The following is a 22211-nucleotide window of genomic DNA, read 5'->3' as shown; positions in this document are numbered from 1 at the left end:
AGGGCACGCCAGGGTCCGGCTCCCTCAATAGTCTGCTTAATGGCGGCATTAAAGCACATTGAACCCCCAACACGGTTCACCCTTTGAGTATCCCCACTTTGAATACTGCAACAGTAAATGTATTTTTTTTACTGAAATACATAAACAGGGATCGAGGACTTCACTGCAGTTTCTAGTGATCAATTAATGATCATTGTATTAGTCCTCTGAGATCAGGATAAAATGTGTTTATGTGTAAATTTGGTGGGAATTGGGGAAAAGCCAACGTTTTGACTGGGATTAATGAATGGCGAGGCAACGGACAAACTGAAACATAGTGGAGTCATCACTTTCTAAATTGATGAGGCACTGGGTTTATCAATCTAAAATTTAATAGTTGTCATATTCACCATAGCATTTATAAAATGTGTTATCACAACAGTCACAAGATAAGACCTCTGTACAAAATGCTAAGCGTCCGTTGGTACTGGAAGTGCGCGTCCTTTCCCATGCATGTCGGCATTCTCAACGTCGCCTCTTGATTGGACGGAATTACCTCTTGTGATCTTCCCACCATGACATCTGGTTGCATCACCTGGCTCATAGACATTGTCCTCGTTCTTTTTCTCGTCCAAAAATTAAGGTAAAAAGAATAATGGGAGAAATTGGAGTCCAAAACGTAGGCTATATATAGCTGTGGGGCTAGGAGTGTTTGTGTACATTGTACAAGGGCCGTTCCCTGCTGATAAGATGGCCATAGTGAGCGGTCCTGTGAGGCAGGAATTCCAGAAATGTAAGCTACATGTCGCCAAGTGAGGAGGGAGACCTCCCATCTGCTGTCGCACATACTTGCCCGCCCACCATCTAGTTACAAGGCACACATCAAGTGGACTTGCAGCTGTAAAACAAAACAAATCCCACTATCTGTCAGGGGGCTCAATCCAAATCCAATGCCTGGAGTCGTGGATCTGGTGCGTAATCGCTTTACGATGCAGACTAGAGGAACTTCTGCAGGTCTGAGGGATCTGCGCTAGAGAGGTTTGAGGACGGTTTCAGTCACATGATGAACATGCAAACTAAAGCTTTTACATTGATGATATGGCTCTACCCCCCCCCCCCCCCCCCTCCCAAACAAAACACCCACCCCCCTTCCCCCATGTGTGACTTGTTGTCAGAAGATGGCTACAATTATTGATGACAGAAGAGAACATTGTTATGCATAGTCTGTACACCATGCCACCCGAGACCGTGACTGGGAACCTTTTGGAAATGTCAGAGTGACACATGATTATGAATATTAAACAGACACGTATAGTCCGTGATTATTTGACGGAGAGGCGCGATGTGACAGAGCAATCGCCGCGGAATCTCTTTGTGGAAACAAATGGATGCAAAACACCATCGCCGAGGCGACGTTTATCCACCTTTTAAAGAGCAGCCTCTCGCTGACAACCGTCAGAATGGTTGTAATAATAACCGTTTAAATAAAAAGCACGAGGCAAACCGGGACACACGAGGAAAGAAGTTGGCAGGACAGGAAAATAACAATTTTAGATAAAAATGCGTTCTTCCTCTTCCTCTCCCCGCTTCCATTAACGCGGTGCTTCGCTCTCTCCTGGCCGCCTGTAGCAGCGCGACGGGGCTCGGTCTGGTGTTCGGGCCTTCGAGTGCGCGCACGTCACCCGACGCATGGCCGGACTGACGCGCGCTCACCTTCGCCACTGCGCTTCGTTGCCGAATTGACGTTGAGAACGTTTGAAAAAAGGAGACACACCAATGTAAATCATTCAGCTATTGCTTACGCGTGGGTTTATGTGTTATGCGTTCACACGATGGCGTGTCTTAGGTGTCTAGGTCAACAAGAGCACCCGTCAGAATATAAACTCTACTTGATAAAGTATTGATAAGAGCATATGTTAAATAATATTGCAGATAACATTTTCTTTGCTTGAATTATAAATTGCCTCGATTGATATACATCGGCTATACTGACAGTTGATTGGTAGCGTTCAAAAGCAAGTATACAGTAGTTGCTACAATCATGATTGTTGTCATAAATATCTATTCAAAAGGTAAAATAAGTTACTGAGGTGACTATTACATAAGTTTCAAACATAAACGACAGCCACTGCAACAGATCTATAGACCTCCTCTTTAGTTTCAAAGTTGCATTATATTTACAGTTATTATGCTACTCTCTAAACACCTTACCACAAACCCTACAAAGTGTATTGTGTGGATGAATGATGCTAGATTTTGTAAAGACAAGGTAACACGATTTAGCTTAAATAATTCTTAACCCCCACCCCAAAGGCAAACACACACACACACACACACACATGCGCGCACGCACACACACACACACACACACACACACACACACACACACACACACACACACACACACACACACACATGCAGGCGCACACACATTCACACACTCTGATTTATTAAGGTTTCTCTCTTGATATACTTTCATCTTGTATACAATATAGATGAATAATCAGAATAGCTCCGTAAATAATTACATTAATTACAGCGGTGTCGTGGTTTATGGTACAGTGAAACTTCCAGCAGCGATGAGAAATAAAAAAGGTTTGCAGTAGAGAGAGAGAGAGAGAGAGAGAGAGAGAGAGAGAGCCAGAGAGAGATAGAGGCTGAGAGAGAGAGAAAGAGAGAGAGAGACACAGAGGCAGAGAGAGAGAGAGAGAGAAACAGAGACAGAGGCATAGAGAGAGAGAGCGAAAGAGAGAGACAGAGACGCTGACACAAACAGCCCGGTGCCCCATGCATCAATGAATTAATAAATCAAATATAAATTTCCTCTCGTTTGCCATCACTTTGTAAACGTGAGTAAGATGCCCTGGAGTACCTTTCTCGTTCCCATGTGGTGAAATGTTGAAAAAAGAAAAGTCACAAAAACAAATAAAAAAGAAAGAACAAATAAGAAACCCGATCAATTCCCCCGCTCTCCCCAGAGCTGGACGGCGCCCCCCCCCCCCCCCCGCGCGCCCACGACAAGGAGAACCAAAACAATACCAGTATTCAGAGTCCCAATTTGTGCCTACGTACTGGAGAGAGGACATGTGGTTAGTTAGCGGCGCATGTTTGGTGTTAGGCTTTGGCTGTAGCTTCTTCTTGTGTGGTGATATTTCTTTATCTATGTTTGACCTGGTGACTGCAGAGAAAGGGCACCGCCCCCCCCCCGCCCCCCGCAGCCTTCTTCTAACCCCTCCTTCACCTTCCTCTGTAGTCTCGCACACGGAGAGAACACGCGTCTCCGTGTTGTCATCAGGAACAGGAAACAAACAAAGGGGAAAGGAAAAAAAAACGTAACTAACCAAAGAAACAAAGGGCGCTCTAGCAGGCAAAGTCCTCGTACACACTGAGGCGCCCGCTGTGGCGCTGCGGATGCTGTGGATGTTGTTGTGGCTGCTGGTGCTGCTGCGGCTGTTGTTGTTGTTGTTGTTGTTGCTGTTGCTGTTGCTGTTGCTGCTGCTGTTGTTGTTGAGGCGGTGGCGGTGGCTGATGCTGTCGCGGGTGATGGTGGTGGAGGTGATGGTGGTTCGGGAGGATGGTGTTGGCGTACGCCCCTTCCGGCAGAGTCCTGATCATGTCATTGGGTTCCTGTGGGAGAGAGAGCAAGTAAAGAGAGAGAGAGAGAGAGCGAGAGAGAAAGTGAGAGGGTGAGAGAGAGTAAGCAAAATTTATACTTACTGGTTCAGATGCCAACCTCAACATTTTATAATTTATCAACCATCAACTCTAAACAAACAATAAGCAAATATTTTGTGTTTATCTTTCAAGGACAGAGGTAAATCAAGGATTCAAATAAATAGAAACATATATTAATATAATCATTTCATTCAGCATGTGGCATGATTAAATAGATAAAGCAAACTGTGAAATATTGCTTTGCTACCTGTTTCTGCATTTTTATTTTTGCTTCATTAAGAGAATGAAAATCTGCACAATGCACTGAACAAACATGCAAACAATGCACACAGCCTATTGTCCCTCTCACACTGTAATGTGTTAAATGGGACTTAACTGACGCAAAGGTAAGCAATTTTGTGGTGTTGAAGGAAAGCTATTGCATGTGAGAATGCAACATAATTTGCCAGAAATATAATTTAAAGCTAACTGGAGCTAGCATCCAAGATATACATTATTTAAAAGCAGCTACATTTATAGATGGGAGTGCCCAGCATTAGATTTATATAAGCGCTAAGAACATCGAGTTAAAGTTCTACTTTAACATGGTAGAATATTATCAAGTAGCCCTATATAGAATCCAACATCATCTTCATATTTCTCCTTAATGAGGGCACTGATGCTGCGGGGACAGGCCTCTACAGACCACCTCTACATCAACGTGTACCTTGGCTTTCATGTCCTCCAGACCCACAGTGGCCACAGTGGTAGTCTGTGGCTTGCTCTTGCTCTTGCTCTCCTCCTTACGGGGCCTCAGTAGACGCTGCAGTCTGGTCTTCATCACCTGCAACGGGGGGGAGAGGGAGAGGTGAGTGGAAGGGCTTGTGGTGGATGAAATTAGACAAGGGACTGGGGAACACTCCGAAGACTTTACTAGCTGTTTGCGTGTGGGGAATACAGTTAGCTGCTCTCACACTCAGTCACACACACGCTCGCACACACAGTTTGGTAGGCGCCAGGGCAGAGATGGCTATTTTAACTAAGCTTATGGGAGCTTATTGACGAGTAGTTTGAATTCTGATTGTGGACCCAATAGATGTCGTTTACCTGAGCCTTTTCATTGGAACGAAACTCATGTTTACAATGTGGAGGCACATGTACAGTGAACCGGCTGGCCTGTAATGTGACAATTCCTCCGTATGCAACTGCTCTGTTTCCCGCTTTCACCTGGCTAAATTATATTAAGAGCTCTCTGAATGCAAAGCCCCCCCCCCCACACACACACACACACACACACATACACACAGAGGAGGAAGAGACTGTGCAGTTGCAATTTAAAGTCACTTTCTATTTCAGTAGGAAAAATAGTGCCACTTTGTGATTAGGGTACACCATAGCTCCCAAAAAAAATCCTATTTTTCACCATCCACCCAAAAAATCAACTGTGCAGCACATAGCTCCCGGTTCATTTTAGATGGGCTGGCTGGTGGGCATAACCACCGCCGGCTTGTGGTACACTGATAGAATGTTTGAAAAATAAAATCAGACGCACCTCATAGATGTAATCGAGTATTTCCAAGATTGTCAGGATGCTGGCCCCAATGAATAAACCCATCTGGCCGCCGATGTCACCTGAAGGGACAGGCAAGGAGGGGAGCGAGGGGCTGACATTATGCACACACTCACACACACACACACACGCGCGCGACACACAACGCGGAGTCAAGTCGTTTCTGTCAAACCGCATGATGGGATGGAGCGGCGAGGTGTTCCAATCCCCAGGGAAGGGGTAGAAAAAACGGCTAGTGTCGGCAGTCGGAACAGTTTTCGTATTTATTGTCGTGTTGTGTATTTCTTTTTCTTTTTTTTCGATTTTCGGTGGAGGGGAAAATGAGGACATGGATGACGACGCAGACGGACTGACGTACCTAATAGACCCGCCACGTCGTACGCCTTCTTCTGCTCGATGGTCTCGTAGTTCAGCGCCTCGAAGAAGATATCCAGCACCAGGAAGTTGTCCCTGGATTGACGGGATGACACGTGGTTATTTACCCCTGACAAAGACGGATTACCTACAAAAGGTAACGCAAAAGATGAGCCCTCTCAAGAAAGTTAGAAAGTATAGTCATGGGCATATATATATATATATATATGACCATGAACATGATATATATGACCATGATGGTCATATTATATATATATATATATATATATGACCATGACCCCCTCTCAAGAAAGCGGTTTTAAGTTGTAATATATATGACCATGTCATTCTAAAATAATTGCACGGCGATGATTCTTTAATCATCGCCACAAATGATCTCAATCACGCACATGTCACACCTCCCACAATTAACGCTTATGGCGCTTACGGTTGAGAAATGATGGGGTGTTAAATAGTTTAACTGAGATGAGCCTCAGAATGAAACACTGGCAGCCTGATCAGTCAATGGGCTGCCAGCCCTTTCCCCCCGCCCCCGTCTTGTGATAGTGGCAGCCATTGTCAGGGCTCAGAAGCTCATTACAAGCCCATTGTACGTACAGAGACGTCACTTTGTCCTTGGGTTCACCTCTGCAAATTGCATTCATTATAAATATTTATGATGCCATTATGGGTCGGCCCCATCCCCAACACTTCTGCTCATGGTGCCTCTGCCGTCTGTTGTTGCCTGGCCCTCTTTTAAATGTTAACAGATCGCTTTTGTTCTCCGGGCTTTTGGAACTTGCTTTAGAGAACTTCCTCCACCACATCTGATTAAATGGGGTGGGGGGGAGGGTGGGGGTTGTGGACAGCAGTGGTTTGTAAAATGTCTAAAATTGGGGGGAACAAATGTCACCCAGCCCAGCGACCTCATCGGTAACATGTGGTCGGCTGAAACGGGTGGTTACTCCGCATCTTACGCAAGTTATTCAGTAGACGCTTGTTTGATCTCTGTTTGATCATTTTCAGATGAAGGTCATTCAGGAGCAGGCCGGGCTCATGCATCTTGCACAGGTTGACTTCAGACGAGGGAGGTCAGACCCGGAACCTCGGGGCTGGAGGGACTCACGCAGCAGCAGCACTCACCGCAGCTCCTGCATACCTTACCTGATGTAGTCCTCTGACTTGTCGTACTTCCTGGAGAGGTAGCGGGCCGAGCCCTTGCTGGGGATCTTGACCATGGACAGCTCTTTACCGTAGCGGGTCAGGTTGCAGGGGATCTCACACGGGCACGTATCCCCGGTGCTCTTCTGGAGCATCGCTGGAGCGCGGCGGGGGGGGGGGGGGGGGGGGGCAGCAGGGGGGCAGAGAGGGGTGAGGTTCACACACAGTCAACCGGATGGACCGTTCTGTTCACCCTTTTTTTCAAACAAACTGCAGGGTCCTTTATGGATCCCACTGGTGTGAGTGAGAAGGTCATGGGTCGTAGCATTATCCCGGTCTATCCTAAAGGGCTGATTATGGTCCCACGTTCACGCAACGCAATGACCAGGCAGACACACAGACGCAATAGTGAACCTGTTTTGGCTCTGCGTCGGGTTTAAGTGAGCGGACCAATCACAGCCCTTGCTGCTGCGTCGCCTCGACGGAAGGTTACAATTTTTCGGAGGTGCACGTCAGGCCCTCGCCGTGGACGCAAGGAGGGTCTGCGAGGACGTAAGGGGTCCGTAACCCCCTTGCTTTGCGTGAACGTGGGACCATAATCAGCCCTTAACTCTATTTCTGTTGTCTCACTTCCTATGAGCTGTGAACAGTCCCCGTAGAGATAGGAATGAGAACAGGACATGAAGAAGAACAACAAAGTCAGGGCGGATAAATATGGTGTTCTTTGATAAAGGATTTGACAGAGCAATATCCCAAACGTGTAATGAAAACAGATGTTCCTCTACCGGAAGTCCATCCCTCCTTCTCGCCACTAAAAACATCGAACAGAACAGGACATCGCTCCCTCCGTGCTCGGAAGTCCCTCTCGCCGATACACTCACATTGGAAGCACCCCATTGCGGGCGTTCCGTCGTGAGATGGGAATGCGCTGATAAAGGGTGCTCCGCCTCCGATGCGGAATAACAACGGTGGACCTGTTCGTAATTAATTTATATATTTTGAAAATTGTAATGTAATAATTATCAACCTTAATTTTGGTTAGGGTTAGGGTTAGGTACTTGGTGCCCCCCCAGGCACTTGGTGCCCTACGCGCAGTGCGTGTTCTGCGTGTGCGGAGCGCCGGCACTTCCCTGCAGACACTTGTTTACTCCAAAATGAAGATGGAAAGCAGAGAACACACAAAGTGTAGCAGTACACAAACTAAAAGTCACGATGGAACCCAACAGAGAATAAGGTTGCAGATGTTTGTTCTTTTTTTTTTAAGATCAAATCAATATCAGTATAACAGCAAGACAAGTAGTTAGGGTAAACCCCCACAAACATATATAGGCCATATAGGCCTACTTAGCAAAACATCACAAACAGCCATATACTTAGCAAATATTGCCAAGAGGAATAATTGACTTTGTATGTGTGAGGTTGCAATTGGCATTGCACTTGAGATTGAACATTTCAAACAAACCTATATATATATATATATAAAAGAAAAAGAGAGAGAGAGAGAAAAAAAGATAGATTGTTCTCCACATCACACACTTCTGACACAGAGTCCTACTTATTGATGTCTTCACCTAGCGCCACTTCACAGCTAGCTGCTGCTGCTGTAGCCACATGTTCAACACTTTGGACGTTTTTATTCCTGTCTGTATCCCCAACAATAGCCGTAAAAAAGTGTGTCACCTTTGGCAGCGTTGCCAAATACTTATCTGCGTCTTTTTCGCTTTTTTCTTTTATTTGAGCCGCTTGGGTAACTTTATTTCCTAACCCTTTTCCTAACCCTTTATTTTATTTTTTTGCGTTTAGACTTGTCTTGCTTCGTCTCTGTTTGTGAACTTAAAAAAAAAAAAAAATTTGAGGTTGGTTGGGGCCCCCCTACTGGTTGGGGGCCTAAGGCATTCACCTACTCCGCCTTAATGGTAGGTCCGCCACTGCCATCATTAGACCCAAACGGAGAAACGATGTAGCAGTGGAGTTGGTGCAGGGTGTATGGTGTTCACCCCTCATCAATATGTGCAGGGCACGGACGTCTCCAGTTCAGGATCTTTCATCTCCTGCTCGCGATCTTTCATCAAAAGAGACGCTTGCTAAGATTTATCTTGATTTGAGTCTCTTGTGCAACCGATGTGTGTGTGTGTGTGTGTGTGTGTGTGTGTGTGTGTGTGTGTGTGTGTGTGTGAATGTGTGTTTATTTGTGTGTTAGTGTGTGTGCTTAGCCAAATAGTTAGGATAAATATATACCCACCCTGACAATCATCCTTTAGACATAATTTGCAATTACATTAATTGCAATTGCAATCATCATTAATTCATCGTCATAATTTCTTTAAAAAATCAATAATAATAATCAGGCAAGCACTGATTCAGGTAATGAAATATATGATGATTACTTTGTTTTAATAATGCTTATAAAAGTGAAATATTTGCAGGCAAACGCATAATTGCAGAAGCGTCTATTCTTGGTCTGCCATTTAATGAAATGCCACCTGCAACATTACTATACAACTTATACGAGTACATTTATTGGAAACGGGGCGGAATGGAGGAAATACATATTTTCATGAATGCGCGTGCCTTTATTGTATGATATATCCTAGATCTCATTCTCACGCACGTTAAACACAGACTGTATTCACAGCGGAGGGCTTTAATTAAATTTCTGGCTTATTTGGCCTGGAGATCATAATAGTTCTCATTCATCTCCCATTGCCCTAATAAACCATCTCTTTTACCATCGCTGTAAGACCTGTGAAATCAGGGCACCTTTGCGCAGCCATAATAGCTGTTGTGATTGAGGAGCAAGGTGAGAGCCAAGGTCGGCCGGGTTGGTGGAGGGACTACATGAGCATCCATGAACAGCAGGGCGTGCATGTAGATGGGCGGCAATTGCACATCCGTTTGTTAATAAAAGGTGCGCAGCGAGGGGGACGCACACACATCAAAGCTCTAAATTGTCACGAGCATAATGGAAGGAAAGTCATTTCAAACTTTCCATCAAGGCTACCTCTAGGTATATCATATCAGAGAGAGTGAGAGAGAGAGAGAGAGAGAGAGAGAGAGAGAGAGAGAGATAGAGAGATAGAGAGAGAGAGAGAGAGGGGTAGTGGGAGAAAACACATTTCCTGATCATAGTTACTGATTGTGATTCCATTTCCCCTTTGGGGTGTCTATTGTAATGAGAAAAATAAATGAAAGGAGACAGTTTCTTACCCAGCGCTTTGTCAACACACTTGATTTTACTGGGCGGGCAGATATCTGCAGTTCCTGGAGAAGGCGACAGAAAATGAGTCTGATCAATCAGAGACAATATCATCACTGAGCCGTGTCCACTGCTTTGAGGAACGCAGTAGCGCTGTGCACAGCTTATCATTCATCTATCAATGAAGGTAGACATGGTGGGAGAAGGATCTGTTTCATCCAATATGCCAGCGCCATCTTTGGATATCTAGCCCTGATAGCTTGGAGAAAGGAAATGATCCACCCCTAAGGAATAAGTCTTTAAGAAACGATCAATGATTCACTTTCTCACAGGCCCAACAAAGCACCCCGGCCGCTAATAAAAAGGTATTAGTCGAGCTGCTCAATTAATGGTTGGACAGTAAGGTGTTCATAAAGTCTATGATTTTTGGAAGTAAAACTGTGTATTGTAAAAGATTAGCAGCAACATCATCGGTAATATTTGTAAATAAATGATGTTTTTATGATGTTTATTTGATTGAACAGGATAATGCTTGTTGGGGTTAGCTTCGTTGCCAAGAGGGTCCGGCCAAGAATATAAAGGCAGCCATCCACAAGTTTCCTGGGGTGGTTACTGGGGAAATGTGGGCCACACTTCCAGCCGCCCACACGCCTCAGCTGTGTTTTTAGCTGATCAGCTGGCAGGCTAATCACATCACTGTATATAGTCGCTCTGTCGCTGAATACAATTATGGCTTTAAAAAGCTTGGGAACAACATGTGCCGTTCGAGGATGTACTTACAACCGGACAAAACTAAATAATTGGTTGAAATCGGAATGAATGAATGACAGACGGCGATTGTTTACATCGACCTCGTAGTAACCGGTAGTGAAGCCCACAATTCGTGCAAAGCTTCACGGGCAGTGGAATCTTGTGGCTATAGAAGTAGACTAGTAGCTTTACAGGAGTACAGGCGTCCCCTTGGCCCTGGCTCTGAAATGAGGTGATGAGGGAATATTGTGTCTGGGGATAGTTAAAGAGTAACTGCACAAGAGAATAACATTGTGAGTTTGCTGCCATCTAGAGATCGGAATAAGTGTGAAACATAATAAAAGCTCTCTGAAAGTATGATGATATATACAAGTATTTATCATTAATAATATTTTATATATAGACCTATATGTATGTATATATATAGGTCTATATATTAAATATTATGAATTATAATTATTTTGTATATATGTACCCACAAATTGAGCCAATGCCCCACCTCTTAAACCGCAAAACACACCTAGCTGACGCTTAGCCGTGCACTATTTTCCAACAGATAAATCCAACTTATAACACTGTTCCCTTTGATTAAGGTCCTTGTAATAAGTCCCTATCCCATAATGCGGCTCTCATTTTTTGCAAGCACGAGACACTCGTGACTAATAGCCCTAATCGCTCTAATTGTGTCATCGTTTCTCCCCACGGCGACGGCCCGGTCCCTGAACTGACCGTTATATGGTTTCCGCAATTACAGCGAGACTAGGTCAAGGCGGAGGGTGGGGGGGAGGGTGGGGGTGGGTGGGCGCTGAGTATGTGTGGAGTCAGCTGGAGGATGCGGTTGCTGGGGCGACCGTACCTGGCATGTGCACCATCCGGCAGTTGCACTCACGCACCACCTCCCGGGTCTCGCAGTGCAGCCGGCAGGCGCTGACGCTGTACTTGTCGTATCCCGGGATCATCTGCTCGCTGGTGGAGCGGCAGTTCCCCCAGGGCTGGGGCAGGTAGGTCAGCTGCAGCACACAGAGGGGTTACAGAGGCCCAGGGTTAGCACTGGGGCTTGGGGAGGCTATAGCATAGGCCTGAGGGGGCTAGTTCTGGGGCCTGGGGAGGCTAGCGTTGGGGCGGGGGGGGCTAGCGTTGGGGCTTGGGGGGCTGGTGCTGGGGCCTGGGGGCTAGCACTAGGGCTTGGAGGGGGCTAATTCTGGGGCTTGGGGGGCTAGTGCTGGGGCCTGGGGGGGCTAGTGCTGGGGCCTGGGGGGGCTAGTGCTGGGGCCTGGGGGGGCTAGTGCTGGGGCCTGGGGGGGCTAGCACTAAGGCTTGGAGGGGCTACTGCTGGGGTGGGGTGGGGGGGCACTAGCTAGTGCTAGTGCCAGGAGGGGGCTAGCACTAGGGCTTGGGGTAGGCTAGTGCTGGGGCCCAGCTGGGTGGTGATGAAGTGTTTATTTTGTTTGCAAGTTCTCTATACACTCGTGAGGCATAATTCAAATGTAAGTCTAATCTCTTAATTGTTGATAATAATGACTAAATGTAAGCTATTGGCCCACGAGAGGCAGTAGTGCGGAGTAGTACGGGGTGAGAGACAGAGGCTAGGGAGAGGAAAGGGGGGCGAGGGGAGAAGCACGGTGTGGGGTGAGAGTGATCGGGCCGGGAGAGGCGAGGGGGGGGGGGGGGGGGGGGGGGCTGCTATGATGTCAATGTTGTTCATACCCTCTGCTCCTGACAGGAAACAAAGGTCTGGAATCCCGGCGAGACACCGAAGCCCAGCTGGTGGATGTAGGGGGGCTCGTCCTGACTGTGGATCTGAACGCGGATGCCGGCCTCCAGGGATGTCTCGTCTTGGACGGAGGAGGGGGAGGACAAGACAGGGCGCGTGTACAGGGAGTTAACAAAGGAGGATGAAAAGAAAAGGAGGTACGTGTGTGTGTGTGTGCGTGTGCGTGTGCGTGTGTGTGTGTGCGTGTGTGTGTGTGTGCGTATGTGTGTAGTATGTGTGGTGTGTGTGTGTGTATGTGTGTGTGCGTATGTGTGTAGTATGTGTGGTGTGTGTGTGCGCGTGTGCGTGTGTGTGTGTGCGTATGTGTGTAGTGTGTGTGGTGTGTGTGTGCGTGTGTGTGCGTGTGTGCGTGTGCATGTATGTGTGTGTGTGCGCGTGTGTGTGTGCGTGTGTGTGTGTGTGTGTGTGTGCGTGTGTGTGCGTGTGTGTGTGCGTGTGTGTAGTGTGTGTGGTGTGTGCGTGTGCGTGTGCGTGTGTGTGTGTGTATGTATGTGTGTGTGCGTGTGTGCATGTGTGTGTGTGTGTGTGTGTGTGGTGTGTGCGTGCGTCACGGGGAGAACAAACATATCCCAGCCGCCTTTTGTTCTCCGACAGCTCCGAGGTGGCTCGAAGTTAATTGCAAACAATGTCTTGAGTCATGTTTGAGGAGCACTACAGCCAACAAATGCGTCGTCGGTACAGCATTACCGTGGAAAACCCACGATAAGGTAATTTGCCCAGGAACGGGTTCCAAAAAACAACAACATCAATCGGACAAGAAAAACAAGCGGGTTCCGTACTGGAGATCATAGGGCCCTAATCAAAAATGCATCACGTAGCTACACCGCGGGACATGGCGGGGGCCCTGGTTCACAGACGCAGCGCCTGCTGTGTGCGCCGCGATGGGATAGTTGTTGGAGGAAAATACATTTTGGAGGCTTACTTGTCTCTCTCCAGATGGGCAGGTACTCATCCTGCTGGATGTCCAGCATAACCTCCAGTCCGTTTCCCATGCCGCCCTGTTTGGTTTTCCTGGACGTGGTCTTGTTGCCGTTGAAGGTGTAGCACTTCCCGTATCTGGTGTACACCTAGACGAGAAGAGATTTCCATCAGGGACGCCATACAGGTGTAGATGATCGCAAAGTCCAATCCTGGTTTGGGGTAGGTTTTTTAAATTCAGCCAGCAACACGATATGGAGCCATGGAGGGGAACAAGTTGGAAAAAGAGAAAAGGATTTGACATTTACATTTACATTTTAGGGCATTTAGCACACGCTTTTATCCAGAGCGACTTACAACGGTTTATACACACACATTTACACATTCACACATCCATGGCGGAGTCAACCATGCAAGTCGGCAGCCAGCTCGCAAGGAGCAGCTAGGGTTAGGTGTCTTGCTCAGGGACAAATCAGCTAAGAGGAGCCAGGGATCGAACTATCAACCTGCCGGTTGCAAGTCAACCCGCTGGGCCGACCCATTTCAGGAGGTTCCTGGGCTGAGGAGCCTGGGTGGGAGGACGGGGCAGAGCATGTGGGTAAGCTAAGTAGCCAGGTTATTTATACTCAATAACCACTGCATTGAGCCAGATGAATGGGAGCATATTAATCAGAAAGAAAATGAATCCATGAAAAATAGGAGATTATACGTAACACTGCAGTGTGCCATTATATAATTGACTGCCTTTTCATGGAAAATGCTAAATAGTGTAGAAGATTATTTCGTCTTCCGCTACAAAGAAAAGAAAAGGCAATTGATGGCAGTGGTGGAGCTGGTGGAGCTGGTGGAGCTGGTGGAACTGGTGGTGTGGACGTCTCTTTTGTAAATGAGTTATCACATAGAAGCTATCAGAGCCTAAGTCACTCAGGGAGATAAATAGTCACTTTGTTTACACCCCTCGTCTTTAACAGCTGAGAGTGAGAGAGAGAGAGATGGGGAGGCAGGGAGAGAAAGACAGAGAAAGTTAGAGAGGGGATCCACCATAGTCTGTGTCTGACAGATAGATACAGCTAATGGGTTGCTCTAATGAAAGGATTTAAGCGGCAAATAACGCATGGCCATCCATTCAAACTAACAAGACGCCGGCAATATGCACACGCACAAAAAAAGATGATGGCAAAATGACAATGGAGTTGGGGCAGTTTATCAGGCGTATTATTAAAGTGCCGCCGCTGTGGTGGAGGTCGTCCGGAGTCCTTTTTGTATAATAGCAATTTTCTCTGTTCTGACTTTGATATCGACTGGACCACCCCCGCCCCCTCCCTCCGTTCAATGAGAGCTGTGATGTTTAAATAAGAGACCCTTGTGGAAAAACACAAGTACTCATTTTGTGGACCACAGGGTGTGCTCTAATCTCGCATCGGTTGTAGAACAAATCAAAGACACAGTCGCAGCTGTACAGCGGAGCAGGCAGCCGTGGTCTATTTGCAGATTCCTGTGACTGCAATTAGGACCAGAGATGTTTTCCAAAGGTTTTGAGCTCACAAACACAGACTGCATTTCCGTAAGGCTAAACACAAACATTTGGACTTTTAACCTCTGAAATCGGGTTCTGCGTTTATGCATGCGGCTGCACATCAGCTCATCGTTATATTTAGTATGACATTTGGTATAATGCCCTGAGCCCAGTTACTAATCACATACATGTACTGGTGTTGACAATCGTCCCATGAAAGCCCTGGGACAGTTGGGATTCCTTATAAATAAATGGCAACGCTAAAAGACTGGGGGTATTTATAGTGCGTACAGAGCTCAAGTTCTACGGTTGGATTAACTGTGACGGACACGTGTTATTAGTCTGACTGGGTTTTTATCTGCCTCTGACTGGCCCGTTGAGAAGGTAAGCTGCGCCCAGCGCTGATTCCCCAGCCACCTTCCTTCATAGACACTAAGCCTCCGCACACACACACACACACACACACACCTTATCTGATTCAGGTTTGAAGAAGGATTCAACCATGGAAAGCGCTCAAAATCAAACCCCAGCAGAATGCAGACGGTTTCTGCATCAAATAAAAGCTCTGGGCTGAGGAGGGGGTCGGCAGAACGCGCACAAATGATGTCTCCAGAGACCGGGGGCCAAAGTTTTCCCATCCTCTCGCCCAGGAAATGGCTGTTGGCAGAGCTTCCCGCTTGATTCATTTCTCAGCATCTGAGCCCGGCTCTCACACTCGCTGTTTCTCACACTCGCTTTCTTTCTTAAGAGGCTGCATCTGCAACATGATCGATGGGAGCATTTTTCTCTTGTTAGGTCCCGCACCAAATTTAGCGAATGTAAGAGGGCAGACTCTGGCAACACTGGCAGTTTCAAATCGGGGACGGCTCCGCCCCGGCTGCTGAGACAGATGAACACCAGCGGCAGAGACGGTGAACAAAGTAAATGAAAAGCCGCCCTGTACCTCCTCCCAAGGAACCTGAGAAAGAACTAATTATCGTTGCCCTTAATATGGGACAATTCAGTTTCAGCATTCAGCATGGCTTAGGGATGTGGAACTATTGCTCCTCTTTATAACTGCCTTTTCTGCAGGAATATGTACATTTCACACCTGTCACAAGCTCAAACAGACAGGGAGAGTAATCGTGTATCAGGTAATCATGTGTTGGCACACAATTCACCATGAAGGGATCCCCAGTAGTGGAAGAGTGCTTTGGAAAGGTGCCTAACTACATGTCATTTGCATATATTGTGGCTATTATAACTTAATTAGCTTTAATGTCAAACCATTAAGGGTATTTTGGCAGGGTTCCGTCTTCCAACGAGCCCTGTCTCCACTCGTTCTTTGTCTCAATTTGAGACACATTAAGAGACCTACCACCTACCATATAATTCATAAGCCCCAGTGGGAGACACCCCTAAACACCCTCTTTATGACAGTCATCTGCCATTTCCCGGGTGCTTCTTACCTTTTAAATAACCCTAAGAGTATCCCTCCAGCGCTCCAGTGGAGGGCATCCGTTCCCACGCAAGAGGCGGTGTGTCATAGGGGCTCGCTCCGGGTAACGTGATGGGAGTAGGATTTGAATTAATTTGAGCAGGGGTTGGGTGGAGCACGCCAGAGTGTTGATTGGCGTGTGAGAGCCATTAAGCGGGGGCTCACGCAGGTTTAAGGTTGAGGCAGGATGTTCCTCGATTTAATGGCTTCATTACAGCCCTGGAACCCAAAGGCGCCGGATAGCGCCGTGCCACCAACTGATTGATTGATGATTTTGCATACAGAGTCTTGCCAAACTCTCAAACCTCTGGGGGGAGGCCACGTTGCACTTGACTCGTCACACTGGCTGGGCCCGTGAGGCAGGGAGGATGCAACGTGTTCGATTTAGGATGCTTCATTTCACGTTGAGGGGGGAAACGGGGGAAAAAATGTTTCAGGTGAAGTCTGGCCTGGAGACCGCCCTGATCACGTGACCCGCCCGTTCTGTTACGCTACACGCATCCGTCTGAGCCTCTAGTCCCATCGTAACAAAACACGCCACGCCTCTGTGTCGTTCAGAATGGCAAACAACACTTGAGAAACTCCACTAGTGCAGATGGTTCAATATGGCTGTGTTTACCCTGATGCCGGGGACCAGGGGCCCCGATGGATCTGTGTATCGAAACACAACGTGAAGGTCATGAGGTCAGGACGGTCTCCAGGCTAGGAAAAGTCCACATCTTCATACAAGGACACGGTACACAATGAGAGGGAAACGGCAAGGCCATTGAAACATCCTTTCTATTACCTATTCGGAGCATCCCAAACATTCCCGCTGGATGGGGCGAGACAGGGATGATGTGTGAACACTAGGTGTCTCGGGAGATAAGACGGAAGTGCAACTGATGGCACTTCATGTCTAAGCGGCCCTAACAGTGCACCGGCGACACTTGAGCTAAACTATTCACAAATAATCCTCAATCAAAGGGGAGGTAGCGCCGAGCATCCCGCTGGAGGCGTCCTGAAGTGGATATCATTTGTCATGGCTTACAGCTCCAAGATCACAACACTTTGTAGTGAGGGAATATCCCCGCTCTGTCTGAGAGAAACAGAAGCCCCCCCCCCCCCGCCACCGCCACCGCCACCGTCGCCACCACCACACCACAGCCACCACCACCGCCACCAACGCCACCCTCACCACCGCCACCGCCACCACAGCCACCACCACCGCCACCCTCACCACCACCACCACCACCACCAACGCCAGCCACCACCACCGCCACCCTCACCACCGCCACCGCCACCACCACCAGCCTTGCCTCCGCTTCCTTCGGCGCATTGAAAGCACAGGAGTATGTCTAAACGGGGGCGAGGGGGGGGGTTGGCCTGGGAGGCTGGGTGTTAACAGAGCCGATTGGAATGCAGGGTGCATGGAAGTTCTGCAACGGTGGCCTTGGTCTCACAGCAGAGCCACATTCCAGGGGAAACAGGGAATGTCTTTTAGAAAAATGTCTGCACATCAATTTCCAACGGCACCGTACAGCCCAGTGGTCACAGGTCTGAGAAAGTTTGTTTGTTTTTTTATTCATTTCATGGTGGTTACATCGCATCAGACGTGAACTCTAGGCTGAAAATGTTCCCACTCTAAAGAAAATAAATCGTAGATAATAATTCACCCTGGTTTATTCCTGGTTTATTCATTATAGCATATGTAATTGCCTTGCTTTTATATGCTTAAAAGTTGCTTAAATTGTTATTTCCCTCGTCACACATTAAAATCCAAATGTGAATCGCTGATGAGAGCTTTCACATAAACATCAAAATATAAGTAAATAAACTTGGATTGAACTAACAAAAAAAATACTGTTGCACCAGATATAAATTCACTTTAAAGAAGAGCTTGTAAACAGCAATCAGCCTGAAAACATGATCAAGCTCCCTGTTGCTGGTACATGTAGAACCCACAGGATGAAGGAGAAATTGCTTGTGCCAAATGACGACATCCAGTAAACAAAACCAGCTCAGGAAGTAGTCTGGTGAATTTCCACTGGCGGGTACGCTTCGGACCCAGCACGCCTCAGCTCAGTAGTGAGGGTGCGGTATAGCCCAGCTCAGTTACGGCTCGCGTTTCCACCGCCGCCAGTACCCTTATGGTACGGGCGGGGTTTAAGCTGGACGGCGATCGCCATGGCAGCTACGTAAGCATCGTGATCTCATAGCAGCCGGACACAGGTTAGCCTGCTATTTAATCCAAGACAAAAGAAGGACATGCACAATGAACAAAGAACAACACTGTAGGACGTCCAAGAAAGACGGCAAACTTTTGCACAACATTTTCTTCAATAAACGAAGCTTTCGCCGTTGTCCAAAAATACCTTGCGGGTACTGTGTTTGTTTGTTATTATCCCCCTGTCGCACGGAAGTGACGATACTGTCGACCAATCAACGGATGGCGTGTGTAGCTCAAACTTTCCGGGGACCCTTTCAGGCGTCTCAGTACCCCAAAGGAGGAGTACTGCGAGGCGAGAACGGCTCAATACGCCTCAGTCCGGGTAACGCCCACTTTTGGCAGTGGAAACGCGACCCGTGCCGCACCGTTACAGACTGAACCGACCCGCACCCTGAGGTGGAAATGCTGTTTTCCTGCAGACTGAACCCTGAGGTGGAAATGCAGGAAAAGAAGAAGAAAGGACTTCTCTTTTGTTTTTTTCATCAAAATATGTCATGTTGCTACTAGTTAATCATCCAATTTTAATGGGACACTCAATTCCATTCAACTAAATGGAGTAAATTAAACTCCAATGGCCTTCGGTGGCACACGGCCTCTGCCTCTGTTCTCTTGTTTTCTATTTAGTTCCCCCCCCCCTGAGAACAACAAGGCAGAAAACCAGAGGTATTGTAGTGTTCCACACTACACACTCACTCCTGGCTAATGTTATACTAGTCCTGTTTTTGTTTTTCATCCAGGCATTCCCCTCCAATGTAACCCACACTCAGCTAATGGAATGGAGAGTGCACTTCCTCAAAAAGGAAAAAAAATAGAAAGAAAGAAAATGAAACCCAAAGGTAGAAAATTGAGAGAGACTTCCCCACTCAATCACTCAGACACATATAAAAGTTGTGTGTGTCTACCTCGACCGTGTATGCCTTGAAAGCTTTCTTGGAAGCATGGACCCAAATAACAGCCATTTAAAATACACAAAAAGATTATTTATATTCCTTCATTCATGCAGAAATATATAATCTGTGAATGACAACAATTATTGCCGAACCGTCGGCCATGTCTGAGCATAATTCAAAAGAGATAAAAACATAAAAAAATCCTATAATCTTATCCACAGGCCTTGAAAAAAACATGCACTCCCATTTAATATGGACATTTCATTATGTTCTACATCACCCCAAAATAAACCGGTGTCTCTTGATTCTCATGTGTAGTTACACTGACCCCTTCGGACAGCTGACACATCGACATCTTGTTTCAGTCTTAAGGCCCTTGCTGGTCACCCTTCGTGACTATTTTTACCCAGTGGAGCCGTCAGGGTCATTTCCCAGACGACGGCGCATGCATGTCATTGGATTCGTTGCTGTGGTGGGCCACCGTCTCATGGTTGCACGAGGAGGAGCGCCCCCCCCTTGATGGCACGCCGTGCGCGCTCACTTCCAGTTCGTTCTCCAGCTGTTCTGATCATTTATTTTGTTTTGCACACACCAATAGACTCTAGCAGGTATCCACCCTGGGCGCCGAGCTGCGGCGAACAGCCCAGCCTCAGGCATTTGTCTAACTGTCTACTGTGCTCTCCCGCAGCCATTTAGATATTCAGCTTTAATTAAGGTACCTCTGTCATTAACACAGGTGTTCATTTCCGAAGCGCTCCATCTCAGGAGCCGTTTACTATCGCATGCAATTTCCCCCAACTGAATACATCCCCCAGAGGAACACCGGAACACAAACACTGTCACAGTTCCCTGACCCTCCCTTTTTAGTTAGTATTCATCATAACCGGTACACCTGCTCTGTTGTTGTACTCGCTCTAGCTCTCTCTCTCTCTCGCCCCACACTCGGGGAAATGATATCTCCTGGACCAGAGCCACGCCTGAATGGGGGTTGGTGGGAGAAGCTTCCAGAGAGGAGATGCAGGATCAACTATCTCCTGACATGAATCATCAGTGATAAAATATGGGTGTCACCTCGGGGAGGTATGGGCTAGATACAAACGGGAGATTGCTCTGCCGTGTCGTTTAGTGACAACTTGACGTGAGCCGGGTGCTCGAGTTGGGATTTATGGGTGATTCTGGTTACAGGCATGCTGTAAGCCTTTACGAGGTTGGGGAATCATTTTCTATCCCATAATAGCGGGGGGGGGGGGTAACTGTTCTCCACCATGTTGATCTCCGGTGGGCCGTATTGATGTCCGTGGTGTGTATATGTCGTGCAACCCTTGTTTCATTCACAAGGTGGTGCAATAAGTGCAACCTTTGGTGCTTCCTGTGATACCCTCGGTGTTAGAGAACTTGGAGCAATATTTACTGTATATATATCCAGCCCGCCTGTACTATAACCAGAGCACACAGTGTTTTCATGCTATATTAATCGAAAGTAAACAAGGCTGCTTAGTGGTCTTTTTTTTGTTATTTTACAGGGCAAAAAGGAGTTGCTTCGAATTGAAAAAAGGATCATACAGTCCATTAGATTAAGCTGGATGTTAAACTGGAGCCCAGGGGAGTGTGTGTTGACACTGAGGTTTGGAACGCACACCAACCTGCATCTAATTCGTTTTCTATTCATAGCCCTTCTGAACTGGTCTAGGTAGTGGGTGTGTGGAAATGCCAAACCAGAACAAAGGAGGCATGCACAGGTGTCCCGACAGGGCGACCGTGACTTTAAGAGTCATTGATTGATGGACTTTGATGAGGATCCTCTGAATAGGGTGAATGCATCCCCTGCTGTCACCTAGCGTTGGCACATCAAGACAGAGCGCCCAGCCAGCTCTATAGATACATGGCTGGCTATTAGTGCCACGCTCTGGCACCAGCCCGCCAGATGTTTCCGCATGCAGACGTCAGCGCTGGGGAAGATGAGGGATTCCAGAGACCTGCAGAGAACTCAGAGAAACAACCGAATCCCCCAGTGCGAGTGTTTGAAGGTCGAACACACAGCTCAGGTTTCTTCTTTTATTGGAAGTGTTCAATTTCTCATAGTGAAGCTCCCAAACATATACACATATATAGATATTTCTATATATATATATATATATATATATATGGGCAATTTTCTAGTGTGAACAGAGTGGCAGCTCCCCCGGTGGGGATTAGAGACATAGAGGTTTGCCAGTGCGGCATACATCCCTATAGAAGTGACAAGCCCATTCCCATTACCTCGGCCCTGACTGTCAGCTGGGGAACAGGCTTCTGATAGCACCTCCAAATGTTGGGAGGCTTCCTGTGGTTACGGCCCTGACTGTCAATGTGCATTTGATCTGGGTGAGGTTTACCCACACTGAGGTTGTTTGTTGTTATTTACGACCTCCAAGCCCCAGCGGGCTGTCTGCAGCGGTGAGCGGTGCCGAGCGGCGGGGAGACGCGACAGAGGTCAATGCGATCGTTACCATGATGCAGGTGATTATTGAACTCCATTAGTCACTCAGGACAGAGACAAGCCGCAAATAGACTCATTCACTGGATGGGATGGAATTTTATTTTTATATATATATAAAATATATAAATACTTTATAAGCCTAATATATAATATATATATATATATATATATATATATATATATATACATATATATATATATATATATATATATAGTGACAATTTAAAAAACAGATGGACAGTTAAAGTAAAATTATGATTGTTTTACTAATGCTACTATTAGTA

At 47.0% G+C, this 22211-nt stretch overlaps 1 protein-coding gene across 1 annotated transcript in view; it reads right to left on the bottom strand.

Annotated features, from left to right (window-relative positions):
• Positions 1-975: 975 nt before the first annotated feature.
• The window catches only part of asic4a (acid-sensing (proton-gated) ion channel family member 4a), a gene marked incomplete at both ends in the record, with an annotated part of 60573 nt that continues 39337 nt past the window's right edge, over positions 976-22211 (bottom strand). The window contains 10 exons of the mRNA XM_084478255.1: positions 976-1009; positions 3455-3606; positions 4361-4477; positions 5186-5265; positions 5562-5653; positions 6722-6875; positions 9926-9979; positions 11521-11674; positions 12372-12499; positions 13361-13505. Coding sequence (XP_084334381.1) covers positions 976-1009; positions 3455-3606; positions 4361-4477; positions 5186-5265; positions 5562-5653; positions 6722-6875; positions 9926-9979; positions 11521-11674; positions 12372-12499; positions 13361-13505 — 1110 coding nt within the window. The remainder of the gene's footprint in view (positions 1010-3454; positions 3607-4360; positions 4478-5185; positions 5266-5561; positions 5654-6721; positions 6876-9925; positions 9980-11520; positions 11675-12371; positions 12500-13360; positions 13506-22211) is intronic.

Source organism: Micromesistius poutassou (assembly GCF_964030765.1).
Source record: "Micromesistius poutassou genome assembly, chromosome: 14".
NCBI classification, from domain to species: domain Eukaryota; kingdom Metazoa; phylum Chordata; class Actinopteri; order Gadiformes; family Gadidae; genus Micromesistius; species Micromesistius poutassou.
Note: the sequence above shows the minus strand (reverse complement) of the source record. Positions and strands in the feature narration are given on the sequence as shown.